The sequence below is a fragment of the Puma concolor genome, chromosome F2 (assembly GCF_028749965.1).
Source record: "Puma concolor isolate L17-30 chromosome F2, mPumCon1.1.hap2, whole genome shotgun sequence".
Taxonomy (NCBI): Eukaryota; Metazoa; Chordata; class Mammalia; order Carnivora; family Felidae; genus Puma; species Puma concolor.
Window position 1 is genome coordinate 66597817 of NC_141684.1, and position 20900 is coordinate 66618716.

Sequence of the window (20900 nt, forward strand, 5' to 3'; positions counted from 1 at the left end):
TCAGGGATTTCTATGGTCAGAAGTGCATGGGACACCTGGGTGGCTCAGTTAAATGTCGTCAACTCTTTTATTTTTAATTTTTTTTAAATGTTTTATTTATTTTTGAAAGCGAGAGAGACACAGAGTGTGATGGGGGTAGGAACAGAGACAGAGGGAAACACAGAATCCGAAGCAGGCTCCAGGCTCCCGAGCTGTCAGCACAGAGCCCGACACGGGGCTCAAACCCACAAACTGTGAGATCATGACCCGAGCCGAAGTCTGACACTTAATTGACGAGCCACCCAGGTGCCCCAAATGTCATCAATTCTTGATTTTGGCTCAGGTCATGATCTCACCAGTTTGTGAGATTGAGCCCCACATGGGGCTCTGTGCTGAGAGTGTGGAGCCTCCTTGGGATTCTCTCTCTCTTTGCCCCTCCTTCCCTGCTCATGCTTTCTCTCTCAAAATAAATAAACATGAAAAAAAATTTTAATGTTTGTTACTTATAGAATGAGAGATTCATGCAGGATCAGGGAACCTGCAAAAATGTGGAATCACAAAGCCATTAGGGAGCAATCGGTAAGGTAAGATGTTCCAAAGAAGTGAAACTGAGGAAGTCCAAGATTGGCAATGTTTGGCTTAGTGATAAGGTCAGCAGTGTCTATTCAGAAGCACTAGGCTGCAGGAATGCCCAGTGATTGAAGAAGCACAGCCAGTGGCCTAAACCAAATGTAGTCCGAGGATCAGCAGCATCAGCATTGGAAACGCAGAATCTCAGCTTCTTCCCCAGACCAACATATCAGAATCTGCATTTAATAAATGGGATCCCTAGATGATTCTTTTTTTTTTTTTTTTTTTTAATTTTTTTTTTTCAACGTTTATTTTTGGGACAGAGAGAGACAGAGCATGAACGGGCGAGGGGCAGAGAGAGAGGGAGACACAGAATCGGAAACAGGCTCCAGGCTCTGAGCCATCAGCCCAGAGCCCGACGCGGGGCTCGAACTCACGGACCGCGAGATCGTGACCTGGCTGAAGTCGGACGCTTAACCGACTGCGCCACCCAGGCGCCCCTAGATGATTCTTTTTTTATGTTTATTTATTTTGAGAGAGAGAGTGTGTGTCTGTGTGCACATGTGTGAGTGGGGTGGGGGAGCAGAGAGAGAGGGAGGGAGAGAGAGAGAGAGAGAGAGAGAGAGAGAGAATCCCAAGCAGGCTCCACGTTACTGTGGGGCCTGACGGGGGGCTCAATCCCTTGACCACAAGATCATGACCTGAGCAGATATCAAGAGTCAAAGACACTTAACCAATTGAGACAACCAGGTGCTCTGAGATCCTTAGGTGATTTTTAAGCACATAAAAGTTTGAGAAACACTACTTTCTACTACTCTATCAGGAAGTATAGTGACGTTAGGTAAGAGATAAGATAAAAGCCATAGGAGAGGGAGAGATTGGAAATGGAAATGCAAAACAAAGAAGACTGCAAGAAGAGGAGGCCCATGGAAAAACAAAAAGATCAAGAGGACTGATTAATTTGAAAAAAAAGAGGTGGGGCTTTTCCTTTATTGACAAAAATAGGAAAGAGGATGAGGAAGTGTGAGACCAAAGGCAGAAAACTGAGAAAACTCCATAGGCAATGACCCAGTTCTCTCCAATAAAATTGATCGGAAAGTCAAACACTGAGGAGGACAAAGAGGTTTTAGGCCAAACAATACTCCATAAATTCACAGGGCTCTAGTTTAAAATTTTTTTTTTTCAACGTTTATTCATTTTTTTGGGACAGAGAGAGACAGAGCATGAACGGGGGAGGGGCAGAAAGAGAGGGAGACACAGAATCGGAAACAGGCTCCAGGCTCCGAGCCATCAGCCCAGAGCCTGACGCGGGGCTCGAACTCACGGAGCGCGAGATCGTGACCTGGCTGAAGTCGGACGCCCAACCGACTGCGCCACCCAGGCGCCCCCACAGGGCTCTAGTTTAAATGGCATTTACTTTTGGGTCGCCTGGGTGGTTCAGTTGGTTAAGCGTCCGACTTCGGCTCAGGTCATGATCTCATAGTTTGTGAGTTCAAGCCCCGCGTCGGGCTCTGAGCTGACATCTCAGAGCCTGGAGCCTGTTTCGGATTCTGTGTCTCCCTCTCTCTCTGACCCCCCCCCCCCATTCATGCTCTGTCTCTCTCTGTCTCAAAAATAAACGTTAAAAAAAATTTTTTTTAATGACATTTACTTTTGGTGGGGTGCCTGAGTGGCTTAGTCGGTTAAGCGTCCAACTTCAGCTCAGGTCATGATCTCAGGGTTCGTGAGTTCGAGCCCCCTGTCAGGCTCTGGGCTGACAGCTCAGAGCCTGGAGCCCGCTTCAGATTCTGTGTCTCCCTCTGTCTGCCCCTCTGCTGCTTGCACTCTGACTCTCGCATTGTCTCAAAAATAAACATTAAAAAAATTTTTTTAATGACATTTACTTTTGGTTAACATTTCTTTGCATTTCTTCCTGTAATTCCTTTAAATAAGTACGCTTAAATGGATTAAAATTTTAAATACTCACTGGCCATTTACAATAAAACTTCCATTTCTATAAGTAGCTTGATAAGCCATGAACTTCACTAGGGCCAATGTTATAAACTTTGATGATATATTAAGTCAAATAAATATCATGGTTGCAAAAATGGATAAAAACTTGAAAGAACAATAACATAAAAAATCTTTACCTATAGTTTTTATGTCTGCAAAGTTTGCTAAATCAATAAAATGATCTGAAAAGTTCATCTCACAATCAGATATATTAGTGATTTACTTCATTGGTTTTCTGAGGACCATTTATCATGAGGTAAAGCATCTTCAGAATGAATGGTGGAAATAAAAAATTTGATGTGCTTGCCTCTTAGATAAACTAAATATCTGATTTATAAGACACAAACGAACAAACCACTATGGCCTGTCATGTTTTTCCAGTTTCTAATTTATTCAACCTCTGCTCAATATTGATCCTGACAAGCAGAGTAACCCAAAGATAAATTTATTCACTCTACAGTTTAGTCAGAAACAAGCCAAAAATTATAGATTTTCCCAGGCAGATGATGACAAGCAGTCAGGGGGATGACAAATGGCTGTCTTTAGATTTAGTTAGGACAGTTGGACCAGACATTTCCAATAAAGATTGCATGCTGGTCAAATACAGGTTCATCAGTGGCCATCATTAATTGTAGAGCAAGCACTGCCAGTTCCTGCAAGCGCCTATACAGAAGCTTGGGCACCAGCCCTGCATTAGAAATAGAATCAGCTCCTCAGTATTTTGCAGCACACCTCTAAGTGATAGCATGACATGATCATTTATCAAACAGAGACTGTCCAGAAGAATGTCTGCTCCCTTTAGTAACACTGAAGGGCCGGAAAGTGAAAGCATTTTATTAAAGACAGGAAGGCAATGAACTACCAGAGCGTATCCAAAGGGTAATCATATTTCAGCATAGGATTAGTTTAGTCTTAAATAAACATACACTGGAGGGAGTATGTTGAGGGTCATTTATCAAGTGAGGAACAATTAACTAAACTCTACAGGACTCGCTTTATCTATTAAATTTAAAGTTCTCTTATTATTAACTTTTGGGACGATGGGCATCATATTCAACACTACAAAAATATATTACACAATTCCTTCCTTAGAAGTTTTTAGGCTAAGAGAAATACAGTGAAACTATCACATAAAATAATCGTGGCTGTATCAAAGGCTGTTGAACAAATACTGTGGACAGGGCATAATCCAGGGCCCAAGACTGAAGGATGAAGTTACAACTTCTGAAGAGAATTTTATTATAAGAAGTCAACTACTCATCGGTGAGTCAGGAGCTTATTCTTCCTTACAACAGTTTTTGCTCTTTATTGACCAAAATTAAGAGAAAGGTTATAAGCCGAGGGGTGGTAGGGCAGACAAAAAGAAAACCAACATATTTATTACTTCCCTTCTTTGTTCCAGACACTTTATATGCCACAACAAATAACCCTAACTATTTGCACTTTATAAACGAGGACACAGATTTGACTAAGGTTATACAGTAAGCAACAGTGCCAGAAAGGTTGGGGTTGTCTGTATTTTTTTAAATTCCTATATATTTTTCACAAATTATATATTTAGATACCTCAGAGTCTGGTACAGAACTTAGCCCATGATTCAGTAAGTATTCTGTTGAATAATGAAGTAGGTAGAATTGGAAATATTTTTACCATTTTATGTAGAAAAACATTGGTCTCAGGAAGACTAAGAGACCCACCAATCACTCTGCACTGGATCCTAGACCCCAACTGTCCTTGTAATTATTCCCCTAAAATATCATTTCTTCATGTAGACAGAGGCACATATCTGGATGTTCCAAATTTGTTACCTTCATGATATCACAAGAGTTTTGTGAGGATTTTTTTTTCATGTAAGCTCTATGCCCAAAACAGGGCTTGAACTCACTACCCCAAGATCAAGAGTCACGTACTCTACCAACTGACCAGCCAGGTGCCCCCTGCGGGGATTTTTAACATGTGGAAAGGAATTGTTCTTACAAGCTCATAGTAAAAAAAAACAATTTTCTAAAATCTAAAGAATAAAATACAGCCTTATCAAAAGAAATTTTTCCAGGGCACTTGGGTAGCTCAGTCATTTAAGCATCTGACTTCAGTGGCGCCTGGTGGCTCAGTCGGTTAAGCGGCCGACTTCGGCTCAGGTCATGATCTCACGGTCCGTGAGTTCGAGCCCCGCGTCGGGCTCTGTGCTGACAGCTCAGAGCCTGGAGCCTGTTTCATATTCTGTGTCTCCCTCTCTCTGACCCTCCCCCGTTCATGCTCTGTCTCTCTCTGTCTCAAAAATAAATGTTAAAAAAATTAAAAAAAAAAAAAAAAAGCATCTGACTTCAGCGCAGGGCATGATCTTGCAGTTCACGAGTTCGAACCCCACGTCGGGCTCTGTGCTGACAGCTCAGAGCCCAGAGCTTGCTTCCGATTCTGTGTCTCCCTCTCTTTCTGTCCTTCCCCCGCTCGCTCTCTGTCTCTCTCTCTCTCTCAAAAAATAAATAAAAAACAAAAAAAAATTTTAATATAAAAAAATAAAAAGTTAACTAATATGAAAGAAATACTGATGATTATGATATACTTGTGTCTTGCTTTTCTTTTCAAATTATAGGATTTGGAATTTTTACTGAACAAGTTGATGAAGCTGTGGAAAATGGATCTAAATGGAAATCCTGTTTGTCTCAAACCCAAATACAGAGACAGACTGATACTGGTGTCCAAATCACTGGGTACACATTTATATATATTAATATAATTTTCTTAGAGAAACAGACCTGGTTAACTTTTTAGTTATTTTAACAGAAAACCTTGAGAAATACAAATATGATATCTAAATCTATAAAAATAGTCAACTTTAAATTCAATAAATAAAAGCAAAAGTTAAAATTGAGAAATAAAACATGAAAAATATCTTCTGTTCAGAAATAATTAAGGCACCACATGCCCTTTCTTTAAAAAGAAAATGTAGCTGTTACCAACAAAAATGGTTAATCATAAATGTGTAGAACTTGCTGACCTTTTGCCAAATTCTCATTGCCACAAATCCTCTGAAGATCCCAAGAGATTCTTTAGCACTTGGAACTGTAGACAAAATTAATCAAAATTTTCATTGCTTGAAAATTGTCCTAAGAACGTACAAGTGTTCCCTTCATTTGAAAGGAGAGCAAGCTAGGGAGTCCCTTTAGGAGATCCTTAGAAATAATAACATCCTGATTGTGCACTATATTGGGGGTAATGGACCATAGCTTCTCAATAGGAACCACGTTATACAACATCAGAGAGATAAGGACTGCCTTCTCACAAAGGATATTTGTGAGGTTTCCTATATCTGAACTTCTATGACATGCTATACTTGAGTATAAAAAGTAATGTATGGGAAAACCACTTCAAAGCACATAGCTGTAGTAAACCTTGATTAATCATGATGCTAGTGCAGCAATTCTCTTGGGGGTAGGGAGGAGCTGACAGAGGGTATATCAGAAAAATCCAAGATTTTTCAAAATACATATCCAAGGGTCACACCCTGTCCACCACCCTTGACCCCACCAGTCAAGGGAAGGAAACAGAATACACTGGGAGAACAGTCATGTGTATTTTTTATAAGTCATGCAAATGAATCTGCAGTGCACCTTCCCCCAACTCTCCCATCTCCTTCCCTCCCTGCCTACCACATACAATTGTATTACTCCACTTACCTTAGGAAGCAGAGTAAATACAACTAATGTTAGATGATTAAGAACCTTCCAATATTAATGGAACCATTTCTGGAAACTCTTCTCATGATATAGTACTATAGGTGATGCAGTAAAAGATGTGGAGATAAGGTACTGATTTACAAATAAACAGGACTTAGTCAAAAAAATTTTTTAATAAATACTTTCTAAAACATATTTTGTGATTATAAAATCCATACACATTTTGTATAAAAATATACATTTCTTATAGAAATGCAGATAATATAGAAAAGAAAATGAGTATCATTCATAATCCCACCATAAATATGCTGTTAACGCTTCGCTATACGTCTTTTCAGTTTCTTCTCTGATTCTAACTTGTCTTATTTTCATGTCCTTTCTTCCTAAATACAAAACCAAAATACAGAAAGTGAACTGAGGACCTGGTTTGATGTGTCCCAGTAAGGACTGTGGGGAGGCATTTCATGCTTTGTAAGTAACCCAGTCCTCACTAAACAGAATGACAAGCAACGTACTTAGCATGAGTGGAAACAAATTTTATGTTAAGAACAACTCATTAAAACAAATCTCATAGGTCTCTGATCTTATGTCCATTACCTGGCTTCCCCTCCTGAACCACCTCTACATGATCATTGCTAAAAGATGAAATAAGGCTTACTGAGGCATAGTCTCCTAGTCACTACTCAGCTCTGTCTGGAACACTAACATGAGGAAAAAGGGATCATGGTATAGGACTTGGATTTTTCATTCTTTATCTTTATAATAGATGTTTTAAAAATATGTATTGATTTACATATATCACATCCAAAAATACACTAACAAATTATACAATTAAACAAATCTTAAAAAGATATCAATAAATCCAAGTGGTTGGGAAAACTAAGCATAAAATAATAACTGTTAATGTAAAGTGCTAAATACTAAGATGCTTGATAATAGAACTTTTAACCAATTTTTTACATTATAATTTGGAGAGTATTAATTTCAGTTAAAATAAGTACATAAGGCAATTGTAAACAATTGTACTTCTAAGGTTTGTGGTTCTTTATATTTCCAGTTTCATCACTTTATTTTGTACATAGGGTCTAACAATATTATGAGTCATATTTAAGTGGCAATGTTAATACTTTCAGTAGTGTAATCAATATTTTATCAGGTTACTGTCATTTTCTCTATAAGAATATGATTTCAAAATTTTTTTATTTAAAAAAATTTTCTTTTAACATTTATTTATTTTTTGAGAGACAGCATGATCTGGGGAGGGGGACAGAAAGAGAGGGAGTCATGGATTCTGAAGCAGGCTTCAGGCTCTGAGCTGTCAGCACAGAGCCTGATGAGGGGCTCGAACTCATGAACCATGAGATCATGACCTGAGCTGAAGTCAGATGCTTAACAAACTGAGCCACCCAGGTGCCCCTGATTTAAAATTTTTTACTACATTCTTTTCTCATTCTGGAATCCAGTGGAAGACATTACATGGATGATAAGAGAAAATATATATTTAATTTAAAAAACTACCATATAGGGGGCGCCTGGGTGGCTCAGTCAGTTGAGCTTCTGACTCGATTTCGGCTCAGGTCATGATCTCACAGTTCATGGGAGGGAGCCCTGCATCTGACTCTGCGCTGACAGTGTGGAGCCTGCTTAGGATTCTCTCTCTCCCTCTCTCTCTCTCTACCCCTCCCTATTCACTCTCTCTCTCAAAATAAATAAACAAACACAATAAAGGCCCCAAAACTACTATATAGAAAAGATAGTCTTTTTATCAAGTGAAGGCCACCTGTATTCATGTGATTACATGTAACACAAAATATCCTATAAGGGAATAGTTTAATATTTTATAATATATGTATTATGTATACATATATAATGGAATACTGTCAGCCATTAAAAATTGTGTTTAAAGAAAGACTTGGTAAAACGATCACAATACAATATTGAAAATTAGAATGTAATACTGCATAGAGTTCCAATTTTATATAATATACACACATATACACATACATGGATACATAAACAGAAAACAAAAAATGTTAAAAATATACTGTTAGTGGTCTTTAGTGATTATTTCTGGTTGTAGATATAGGCAATATTAATTTTTTTCTTTTTCCACTTTTGTATTTTCCAAATATCTTACAGCTTACAAAAAATTTTTTGTGTAATTTAAGATGCTCAATTTTCATAACTTTTTTAGAGGAACAAGATATAAATGTAGTTGAAATCTTCACAGAACCAAGAAGCTAGATTTGTGGGTTGTTCCTATTATATTTATATCCTATATAATAAGCATTATTAATATATGTGCTTTTAAAATACCAGGCTAAATGTATAAAACTTCTTATTCACTTTAACATAAAATATATCTTGCTTTTCCCTAAGAATAATAACCATAATATGGAAATGAATAGATAGCATCTAATTTTTGTTGAATATGACAACATTTTTGTTTTCAAAAACAACAATATAGTTTATATAAGACCCCAGAAGGGAAACTATACATCAAATTGTTTACAGTGATTATCTTTGTCAGTGATGGGAAGGAGAGGTATGAGTAGTAATCACAGTCTTTTTATGTTTTTTTCCACTGTGTTTAAGTTGTTTATAATCAGCACATATTTTTTTTGAAATCAGAAAAAAATAATTAAAAATAAATAAAAGCTCAACAAGAACAAAGATGTGCAAATAAGGTATTTTTAAAAGAAATTACTTCAACTTATGGTATAATTTAAGTTCAGATATAATTTAAATATATTACCTATATATTTAAATACTTTATTTTTTAACATATGTATTTTTCTCTAGAATTTCTTGATGGAAAAGAAATTAAAAATATGGAAAGACAATTCCTAATAAATTGGAAAGCATCCAAAGATGCCAAGAAAATCAGCAAGAAAAAGAACAGTAAAAACGAGGATGCAAGTAACTCATACATAAGTAAGCAGACTGTCATTCATTCGTTGATCACTTCTACTAGCAAAGGGAATGTTCTACTCAACAAAAAAAACCCCAAGAAATAAGAAACTTTTGTTTAGATTCTTTGCTTAAGATTTGGGTTTTTTTTAAAACTTATTTACAATTCCTAAGAAATTCCACCTGCAATGTTTACATATGAAAATGGTGGCTACTATCAACAAAAGCAGTTCACATTGAGTCTGACTGTGTCAGTATGAAAACAGAGCCATGAGGGTGGAGGAAAATGTATAATTTTATATCTGGCAAAAGTACATGATTTAATTATGTAAATGGTGAAACAACAATCAGCTACGTAAATTGTGAAACCTAAGTCCCTAGTACATTTGTTTAGCAGCAGTGCAAAAATCACATTTTCCATCATGATAAAAAATAAAAATGTATGACAACCATATCTGTGGTCTATACTCTGTAGCCTGTCCCCTTTCTTATGTACATGCCCCACCACTTGAATTTGATTTGAATTTGATTATAATATGCTTACTGTTATGTACATTACATTTTCTTTTTTTTTAATGTTTTATTCTATTTTCGATAGAGAGAGTGCGCACATGTGCACAAGCAGGGGAGGGCAGAGAAAGTGGGAGAGACAGAATCCAAAGCAGGCTCCAGGCTCTGAGCCATCAGCACAGAGCCCAATGTGGGGCTTGAACTCATGAACCGTGAGATCATGATGTGAGGCCAAGTCAGACACTTAACCACTGAGCCACCTGGGCACCCCAAGTTTACATATATTACAAAGGACAGGTCAACCTCCCTTGCCTAACTAATGCAACTAAATGTAGCCAAGTGTAACATGTAACAATTATCTTTTTTTTTTAATGTTCATTTATTTTTGAGACAGAGACACAGCATGAACGGGGGAGGGTCAGAGAGAGGGAGACACAGAATCCGAAGCAGGCTCCAGGCTTCGAGCTGTCAGCATAGAGCCCGACGCGCAGCTCGAACTCACGGACTGTGAGATCATGACCTGAGCTGAAATTGGATGCTTAACCAACTGAGCAACCCAGGTGCCCCACAATTATCTTTATCATATTTGGGAGCATCCTAGAATTCATTCTTCACAGATTCTATAGTCCACAACATTGGAATAAGCCTCTACCTCTGTTCCATGATAGTGTTTGAATGCCAACAGTCCTCATTTCACAGCTAATGGGATGGGATCATAGGAAGGGGTTAGGCCAGGGGAATACGGAAAGGGAAACTAGAATACTGTAGTGAGGCTTTATGCATGGATACCACATCCTAGGAGCTCTGACAATCTAGAACAAGGAGGTTGAGGTGAGTAGAAGCAGAGATGGAAAGGCATGGAGCTCTGATGATTTTGCCGTATCATGTCCACTGAATATGAACTATGGGAAATCATTTTGAAGAATGGGACTTTCTGAACTGACAGTATACTCACAAGTGATGATACTGTGCTGGCAATGTGAATCTTTCAAGGTCTGAAACCTATAAAATGGACAGGAAACATTTCTTCTCCTCCATCTATCCCTGGCTGGTTTTGAAGGGCAGAACCAGATCCAGGATAAAAATTCCAGTATTTTACGTGTTTTCAGTTTTATACCAAAGATGCCAAAGTACTTTCTTAATAATTGAAATACTGGGGCGCCTGGGTGGCGCAGTCGGTTAAGCGTCCGACTTCAGCCAGGTCACGATTTCGCGGTCCGTGAGTTCGAGCCCCGCGTCGGGCTCTGGGCTGATGGCTCAGAGCCTGGAGCCTGTTTCCGATTCTGTGTCTCCCTCTCTCTCTGCCCCTCCCCCGTTCATGCTCTGTCTCTGTCTGTCCCAAAAATAAATAAACGTTGAAAAAAAAAAAATTTAAAAAATAATTGAAATACTCACAAAATTCAATACCAGTCCTCACCCGCAAATTGAACCTATTCTAAAAATAATGCAGTTTTCTCCATCTTAATAGATTTAAAAAAAATTCTTCCTACTTCAGAAATAATTAGGTTAATCTGTTTTTAACTTCTCCAGTGAAATTCAACAAAATAACGATTATAATGTGCCCTAAAATTTATACTTTAAAAAAATTACACTGTCGGGCACCTGGGTAGCTCAGTCGGTTAAGCGTCAGACTTCAGCTCAGGTCATTATCTCACGGTTGGTGGGTTCGAGCCACACATCGGGCTCTGTGCTGACAGCTCGGAGCCTGGAGCCTGCTTCAAATTCTGTGTCTCCCTTTCTCTCTGCCCCTCCCTCACTCGCTCTCTCTCTCTCTCTCTCTCTCTCTCAAAAATAAACATTAAAAAAAATTTTTAATTACACTCTCATCTGATTTTCTCAATAAAATCCTCATTAATTTCTTCATAATCTAGTGTGACCACTAACTTAAAAAAGCAATCGTTAAAGCCATATAGATACAGTAACAACAAACTATCTGAAAAGTAAATTAAGAAAACAATCTTATTTACAATAGCACAAAAAAGAATAAAGCACCTACAAGTAAATTTAACTAGGAAGGTAAGAAAAAAAAAGATGAAAGAACTGTATACTGAAAACTACAAAACACTAATGAAAGAAATTAACACAAAAATGAATGGAAAGACATCCTGTGTTCATGAAATGGAAAATTTAATATTATTAAAATGTTTATAATACCCAAAGCAGTTGACAGATTCAGTATAACCCCTATCAATATCTTAATGGCATTTTCACAGAACTGAAAAGAACAATTCTAAAATATATATGGAACGATACAGGACTACAAATAGCCAAATCAACCTTGAGAAAAAAGAACAAAGCTGGAGGCATCACACTTCCTGATTTCAAAATGTATTACAAGATACAGTAATCAAAACTGGCATAAAACAGCCATACAGATATAGGGAGTGGAATATAAAACTCAAAAATAAATCCATCTATAAATGGTCAACTGATTTTCAACAAGGGTGCCAAGAATACACAGTAGGCAAAGGATACTGAATTGTTAAGAAAACTGGATATCCACACACAAAAGAACACTTATACTATACACAAAAATCTACTCAAAATGGATTAAAGACTTAAACATAAGACCTGAAACTATAAAACTCTAGAAGAAAAAATAGGAGAAATGCTTCATGACATTGGTCTTGGCAATGATTTCATGGATATGACACCAAAAAACACAAGCAACAAAAACAAAAACAAACAAGTGATAGGAAGTACATTGAATGAAAAAGCTCATGCTTGGCAAAGGAAATAATGGAGTGAAAAGAAAACCTACAGAACGGTAGAAAATACTTGCAAACTATACATTTGATATGGGGTTAAGTTCCAAAATATATAGAACTGCTACAACTCAACAGCAAAAAAAACTAACAACCACATTTAAAAATGGGCTAGGGACTCAAACAAGCATATCCCCAAATGGCCTAAAGGTATATTTAAAAAAAAATTTTTTAACGTTTATTTATTTTTGAAGGACAGAGAGACAGAGTGTGAGCAGAGGATGGACAGAGAGAGAGGAAGACACAGAATCTGAAGCAGGCTCCAGGCTCTGAGTTGTTAGCACAGAGCCCAACGTGGGGCTCGAACTCACAAACCACTAGATCATGACCTAAGTCAAAGTCGGATGCTTAACCAACTGAGCCACCCAGGCGCCCCTAAAGGTATATTTTTAAAATGCTGAATGTCATTAATCAACATGGAAAGGCAAATCAAAACCACAATGAGGTATCACCACACACCTGTCAGATGGCTATTATCAAAAAAACAAAAGACAGCAAGAGTTGGTGAGGATGTAGAGAAATTTGAACCCTTGCACACTGTTCGTGGGGATGCAAAATGCTGCAGCCACTATGAAAGATAGTATGGTAGAACTATCATATGATCTAGCAATTCCAGTTTTAAAAGTAGAACTATCATATGATCTAGCAATTCCAGTTTTCTGTATTTATCCAAAAGAACTGAAATTAAGATCGTGAAGAGACATTAGCACTCCTGTGTTTGCTACAGCACCATTCACAAGAGCCAAGATGTAAAAACAACTTAAGTGTCCATTGACAGATGAATGGATAAAGAAAACATGGTATATACATACAATAAAATACTATTCAGCATTAAAATTTTTTTTTCAACGTTTATTTTTGGGACAGAGAGAGACAGAGCATGAACAGGGGAGGGGCAGAGAGAGAGGGAGACACAGAATCGGAAACAGGCTCCAGGCTCTGAGCCATCAGCCCAGCACCCAACGCGGGGCTGGAACTCACGGACCGCGAGATCGTGACCTGGCTGAAGTCGGACGCTTAACTGACTGCGCCACCCAGGCGCCCCTATTCAGCATTTAAAAAGAAGGAAATTCTACAACATGTGTCAACATGAATGAACCTTGAGGACATTATGTTAAATAAAATAAGTCAGTCACAGGAAGACACAATACTGCATGATCCCACCTATATGAGGTATCTAAAACAGTCAAATACATAGAATCAAAGAGTAGAAAGGTGGTTGCTAGAGGCTGGGGTAAGGAGGAAATGGGGAGCTACTAATCAAGGGGCCTTAAGCAAGATGAATAAGCTCTGGAGATTTACATTATCTATCGCACCTATGATCAAAAACAATGTATTGTATACTTAAGAATTCATTAACGAGGTAGATCTCATGTTAACTGTTTTTACCACAAACATTAAAAAAAAAAAAAAAAGCTCTGCACAGCAAAGGAAACAACAAAAGTAAAAGACAACCTACTGAATGGAAGAAGATATTTGCAAATGATATACCCAATAAACGTTTGGCATCCAAAATATATAAAGAACTTACACAAGTCAACACCAAAAAACCAAATGATCCAATTAAAAAACAGGTAGAAGATATGAACAGACATTTCTCCAAAGAAGACATACAGATGACCAATAGACACATGAAAAGATGCTCAACATTACTCATCACCAGGGAAATGCAAATCAAAACAATGAGGTATCACCTCACACCTGTCAGAATGGCTAAAATAAAAAACACAAGAAACAACAAGTGTTGGCAAAGATGTCAACAAAAAGGAACTCTCGTGCACGTTGGTGGGAAAACAAACTGGTGCAGCTAACATGGAATACTGTATGGATGTTTCTCAAAAAGTTAAAAAAAGAACCACCCTACAATCCAGTAAACATATACAAAATAGAAAAACACTCATTCAATGGGGTAAAAGCATCCTTATGTTTATTGTAGCATTATTTACAATAGCCAAATTATGGAAGCAGCCAAAGTGTCCATTGATAGATGAATAAAGATGTGGTGTATATATACAATGGAATATTATTCAGCCATAAGAAAGAATGAAATCTTGCCATTTGCAACAACATGAATGAAGCTAGAGAGTATAATACTAAGCAAAATAAGTCAGTCAGAGAAAGACAAATACCATATGATTTCACTCATGGAATTTAAGAAACAAAACAAAGGAGCAAACGGAAAAGAAAAGAGAGAGAGAGAAACCAAAAAACAGACTCTTAACTACAGAGAATAAACTGATGGTTACCAGAGGGGAGATGGGTGGGGAGATGGGTGAAATAGATGAAGGGGATCAGAGTTCACTTACCATGATGAGCACTGAGTAATGTATAGAATTGTTGAATTGTACACCTGAAATTAATATAACACTGTATGCTATCTGGAATTAAAATTAAAAAATAAAATTTAAATTAAAAAAATTTTAACTCCTCTAACTATAAATTTTTTAAAAAGCCAAATAGGATGTTACATAGTACAAAAGTTATCATTTCATACCTTATTGTAGTTGCTATTTTAATAATCATTAACAATTTAAAATAGAAAGCACATCAGTCTAGGAAATAAAGAAAAGGGGGTAAGGGAAGAAAAGAGAAGTAATTCTTACTGTACTAAACATTTCAGATATTTATAAACATCACTTCATTTAATCACTATAACCTATGGAGAAAATAATTATTACATCCATTTTGTACACAAGAAAGCTGAGTTTTAGAAAGATGAAATAACTTGTCTAAGGTCACAAAGATAGCAAGGGGTACAGAGATTAATCAAAGTTACCTAACTTCATCAAACAGCTTGGCTTCTAGTGACCGCTCTAGCAATGACTGGCTCAACTGTGCTTGGATACAAGGACAATGATGTCTGCTCTACATAGAAATTCACTTCAGGGGCACCTGAGTGGCTCAGTTGATTGGGCATCCGACTTCAGTTCAGGTCATGGTCTCACAGCTTGTGAGTTCGAACCCCGCGTTGGGTTCTGTGACGACAGCTCAGAACCTGGAGCCTGCTTCAGATTCTGTGTCTCTCTCTTGTTCTGCCCTTCCCCCACTAATGCTTTGTCTGTCTGTCTGTCTCTCTATCTCTCTCTCTCTCTCTCTCAAGAATGAGTAAACATCAAAAAAATTAAAAAAAAAAAAAGAAATTCACTTCAAATTGGTGGGGATTTAAGAAAATCTCCAGATATGTAATTATGTGACAATGTAAACAAATAATTTTTATAAATAAAAAGGACCTACAGAGAAAAATGGGATAATATAAAAAAATTTAAGTAGATTATATGATTTACTATATTGAAAAACAAACTCTAAGTTCAGTTAAAATAAAATTGAAATTGAAAAAAAATTAAAAGCTGACTAGCTGTGACAGAAAATTATCTGAGTTTTCCTCAGGAACACTTAGTTATTCTCCCTTGGCTACTTGTAGATATCTTTCTCTCTCACCTCCTACACATTTGCCATCCCTATCTAAACAAATGCTACAGTTCTGAGCCTTTCAGGTTTAAAATCAGTGACGTCTGTGAAAACATGTTTGTAGCACACAATAACTCTATCCTTAGGTATGTGGCCAACAACTTAACACTATGGTCTTTATACAAAGGCTCTGTTAGTATGGCTCAAAAAAGAAAAATGGAAAGCATGAATTAAAGTTTAGAATATATATTACGTATTTTTAAAATCCACAATATTCCTTCAGGTCTTTAGAAGAGCTGAAATGAACACTTTAAAGACAATGCTGTACAAATACATTGTCAGTGAACAGGAATTCTTAGGAAGATAGTAATTTTTGTACTTCCTGACCTTTTATGTATTTTTGATAGCCTTATAAATTTGGAGCTTTACCTCAAAGATTACGATAAGATTAATAGGGATTATGACTTCAGACTTCAAGTATCTTATGATAAAAAAAATCTTGTCCTAAATATAGCCACTTAACTATATAACCCAAATTTGGAAACAAAATCAAACACTTTAATAAAATCCAAAACATATGCATATCTTTCAGTATATATCCTTTGTAGTGCTTCTCTGAAAACATTCATTTATTCATTTAATAAATATCTGAGCACAGGACTATGCTAGGCACTGTAATTAAAGGTGAATAAAACAGTCCCCATTCAAAGGGAAATAACCGCTGGAAAGGGAGGAAGATCTGTAAACAGGAAAATGATGTGGAATGGTAAGTACCAAAATAAAGGTATGAACATACTACAAAAACTATATATAAACTATACATAACTAATATACTCTCTAAAGGCCTAACACTCTGAAAAACTAAACCCAGAAGAGCAGAATGCAAGGAAAGTAAATACTTATGTTAACGTTGGTGTACACATTTTGTCAATGAGGGCTGACCATAAATTTTCCTGGGTAGGTTTTTATGTATGAAAGTCTGTGATACTTTATCTGGGATATAAGTTTTTAATTGGTCTTACTGTGGATCTATTTAACTTTAATTCCATTTCATAAATTATAATTTTGGATAGTCTAATGCTGTTATAAGCCTTGTTTACAATTTAGTTATTAGTTTCAAAGCAGAATCCTTTTAATTCTTTGTACACTACAGGTAACTTTGAAACAATCCATCACATAGTTCCTGTTTATTACCCACAGGTGGGTAAGCCAAAATTAGTCTTTTTCTCTGATATACCAAGAAACCTTGCAAATGGAAATTCATCCTCAGAGAGCTCCCAAGAAGATAAACCTAAAATTGTTGAAGATATGGGGTAGGTTCTTTCAAATATTTATGTGATTTCTTTCTTGGGGGAAGATGGGATACCCTATCAACAACATAGAGGAAGAAAGTCCCTCCAGCTGTCTTCTTGTTCTCTGTTCTCAATTCTCCTTGACCAAGCACACCCACCCCCAAAAATAGTTCAGTTCATCATTGGTCTACTCAAATAATCACACAGTTGTGGTAGAACGACTAGTTCAAGAAGAGCTGGGAGTCACAGACTACATATACTCACTGAGGTAGGGCAAATGACTCAGGACAGTCCCAGAACAGCAGGTAAAGATGTCTAAACGAGCAGGGATCATATCAAAGGAGCCTGAGGCCCAGTTGATGATGGGTGGTCCACTAGTGAGTAGATGACTGTGCCAAGGGCATCTGGTGGCAGGAGACATTAGAAGTTTCATTAGATTCTCAAAGGGGTTTATGATCTAAAAAATTAGTTTAAGAGTCACTATTCTAAACCTTGAGTGTATGTATAATGTAGCTCCATATGAATCAACTTTAAGTTTCCTGATAAGGAAGAAATTGCTTTTTTAGTTTTAAAAAATGATATTGCTTCAATGTAAAGATAAACCATACCAGAAAAGAACTTCATTTATTCATAAAACTAATAGGTACCTGCCATATGCTGGGCAATACTGAATATAAAAACTCAAATGAGATAGTCCTGATCTCAAAAATCTTGCAACAAGCTGGTTGGAGAGTCAAATATGATACAACTACTGTAGAGTGTGATAAATGCTATGAACATTATAAACCAGATCCTAATACATCCTATAAATTATTCATTCAACTTTTTCTCATTTATAGTCCATATGATTGCTCTATTGATCTTCCAATCATATCATAGTAGTCATTACAATATAGTGAAGGAGGCAACAGCATATTTCATTGAGAAAGTAATCAGAGCCAGGGTACATACTCTAGATTTCCTTTTTCCAGAACTGCCTGTTGAAGATCAGGTAGGTTTATCATGAGACCCTGTTTGCAGAGTCTAGTCTAAGGTATGGTGACTTAGCATTACTTAATGAAGCCCACCTAGAGAAGACCTATGAACAACACTGCTGCACTGTCCTACCCCCATTCCCTGAAGAGTGGCTTAGGCTTGCTGGGATGGAGGCATAAGGGAGAAAGGGTCCTCTGAGTCTGGAAAATGCTTTATTTGGGGGAGAGGAAAAAGGAAATGGAGAGAGTCCTAGTCTTGCCTCATCAACACTCACCAAAAACAAACAAAAAACACAGAAGCTGCGTGAGAGTCTGCTTGACTGCTTATGTCTTTTGTCGTTACCATCAAAACCATAGCCACTCTGTCCATGGCACCCTGGTAGTTTCTTAAAGATCTACACAACTAGTGTCAATTCCATGACAGTGTTCTTCAGTTTCGTTTCTTTGCCAAGAATTTTGAAAGATCTTGCTAACATATCATCAAGGTGGAAAGGAAAACAACAAAAATGGACGCAGACTCAGAAAACAATGTTGGTAAATTCTTTTTTTTTTTTTTTTTTTTAAATTTTTTTTTTTTTTCAACGTTTATTTATTTTTGGGACAGAGAGAGACAGAGCATGAACGGGGGAGGGGCAGAGAGAGAGGGAGACACAGAATCGGAAACAGGCTCCAGGCTCTGAGCCATCAGCCCAGAGCCTGACGCGGGGCTCGAACTCACGGACCGCGAGATCGTGACCTGGCTGAAGTCGGCCGTTTAACCGACTGCGCCACCCAGGCGCCCCAATGTTGGTAAATTCTACACATTGCCACACACACTACGTTAGATCAGCTGTGAACTACCGCACATACCATATATTCTACAGTCCCAAGCAAAGCTCTAATCACCTCACTGACAAAACAGCAAATAAATCATTCTATCTTCATTTTCCTAACTAGGAACACTAAATACAGAGCTAAATGCATCTTTAACTAGTATGTACTGCAAAGATAGGCTGCTCTAAAAGAAGCTGGCAGAATAGAGAGACTCCTGGGAGAAGAAAATAAAGAATGTCCTGCTTCTGTCACTGGCAATTATGTTCAATCCCAAGTCTTCAGTTTTATAATGTGAAAAAATATTACATAAATATTTTGTTTTAAAGTTTTTTTAATTTCTGGGTGCCTGGGTGGTTCAGTCGGTTAAGCGTCTGATTTCAGCTCAGTTCATGATCTCACGGTTCACGAGTTCAAGCCCCACGTCGGGCTCTGTGCTGACAGCTTAGAGCCTGGACCCTACTTTGGATTCTGTGACTCCCTCTCTCTCTGCCCCTTCCCCGCTCACGTTCCATCTCTCTCTTAAAAATAAAAACATTAAAAAAATTAAAAGTTTTCTATTTCTTCAGATAACATTTTTACTGAGGGCATACCAAAACATCATTTTGGTATCATAAAAATATTTAAGTCTTACTAAATGGGACTATTAGTTCTACCTCTCTTTATTAAAAGGTGATCAATATGGAATTTCATTAAGCTCTGATAAAGATTTTTATTGTGTGCCTACTTCTAACATTTTATGAAGTTAGCATAAAACTAAGAGATCATGAGAATAAAGCTAGGTCACTAAAGTGTTAAAAAAACACCTAACCCAAACACAAAGAATTTTTCATATCTAAAAATCTAGAAAGTTGAGTAAAGCAACTCCTTCCCTTAATTACTTTAAGGGGAGAATGAGCTAGCATCAGCAGACAAGTCACCTACAGTCTACATTTAATGCTCAGAAGTATAAAGGAGCTTAGAGTCTTCTTCCAAAATGGTGAAAGTATGTGTCCCATACTCCTTTAAGGTTCTGCACATTAGGAGCTGTGCCCGTATCTATGTCAACACAGTGAAGCAACATCTGTCCAATGACAGGGGAATGTTTTCCACCTTCTTTATAAATGTGTGCAGTCTGTGCTCATGTATATTTATACAAGCCTGCTTTCCCTACAGGGAGGAAAAAGTCAGACTCATTGACGTTGTTTTTGACCCTCAAACTGAACTTGATACTATCAATGTACACTTTAATTAAAGATTAGTTCAAAACTATTTTTTATTTAAAGGCTGGCTGTAAACAAATGCCTTGACTATTCAATTAAAAATAATGTATGGTATTAAAAAGATTGTTTCTTTCTGTGTTTGTCACAGTAAATACTTTTGACAGATGTTTCCTCTCTTTTCAATCATGCTAGGAGGTGCTTGAGACTTAGTAATTTTAAAATAGACATTAAATGCATTTACATATTGTAAATAAGATCCACTGAGAATACTGTAGAGCACTGTACACTGAAGGAAGCAAATTGTTACTTGATTATTTATCTTTAAACCCTAAGCTATGTCCATAGAGTCAATCCATCTCTTTTGTTACTGTAAAAATAACTGTGTAGCTGGGTTAGAATGACCTTAGTTTCAGATACCTTCAAGGAATGTGAATCTCTGGGATCCATAATTCACAGGAAATGTTCAATGTATGTTACTTAACTATTTATATAATACCTACTATCTTTAGTTAGAATATGGAAGTATTAGGTTTCTTTGAGTTAAAAAGTGAACTTTAAAAACAGTAAAAATAACTTGCCTTCACCATTGCTAAGATTATGTTTGAACAGTTGTAACAACAGATCTTCTATGTGCCTCAAGAGTTTTAAAACTTCAGTAATATTTTTAGTTGCAAACTCTGGGATGATCTGACATGAACCCATCTGCAAAACTCTAAATACCTTTAATTGTGCTGTGATAAACCTAACATCAGTCTAATTAATTTTATATGCAAAATAAACTTCTATGTATCAATAATGTAGGTATAAGACT

At 37.0% G+C, this 20900-nt stretch overlaps 1 protein-coding gene across 5 annotated transcripts in view; it reads left to right on the forward strand.

Annotated features, from left to right (window-relative positions):
- Window positions 1–20900, forward strand: part of PPP1R42 (protein phosphatase 1 regulatory subunit 42) — a 53918-nt gene that overhangs the window by 30058 nt on the left and 2960 nt on the right. For 2 of the 5 annotated variants that reach the window (XR_015246947.1, XM_025922915.2), the window contains exons 6-8: window positions 5135–5252; window positions 9021–9152; window positions 16965–17124. Coding sequence is in view for 4 of the 5 variants with exons in the window: in XM_025922915.2 (XP_025778700.1) it covers window positions 5135–5252; window positions 9021–9152; window positions 16965–17124 (410 nt within the window). In the remaining variant the exon portion in view is untranslated. Of the gene's footprint in view, window positions 1–5134; window positions 5253–9020; window positions 9153–12597; window positions 12923–16964; window positions 17129–20900 lie in introns of those variants that run through there. The other 3 variants (XM_086695879.1, XM_086695882.1, XM_086695880.1) reach the window with 3 other exon arrangements.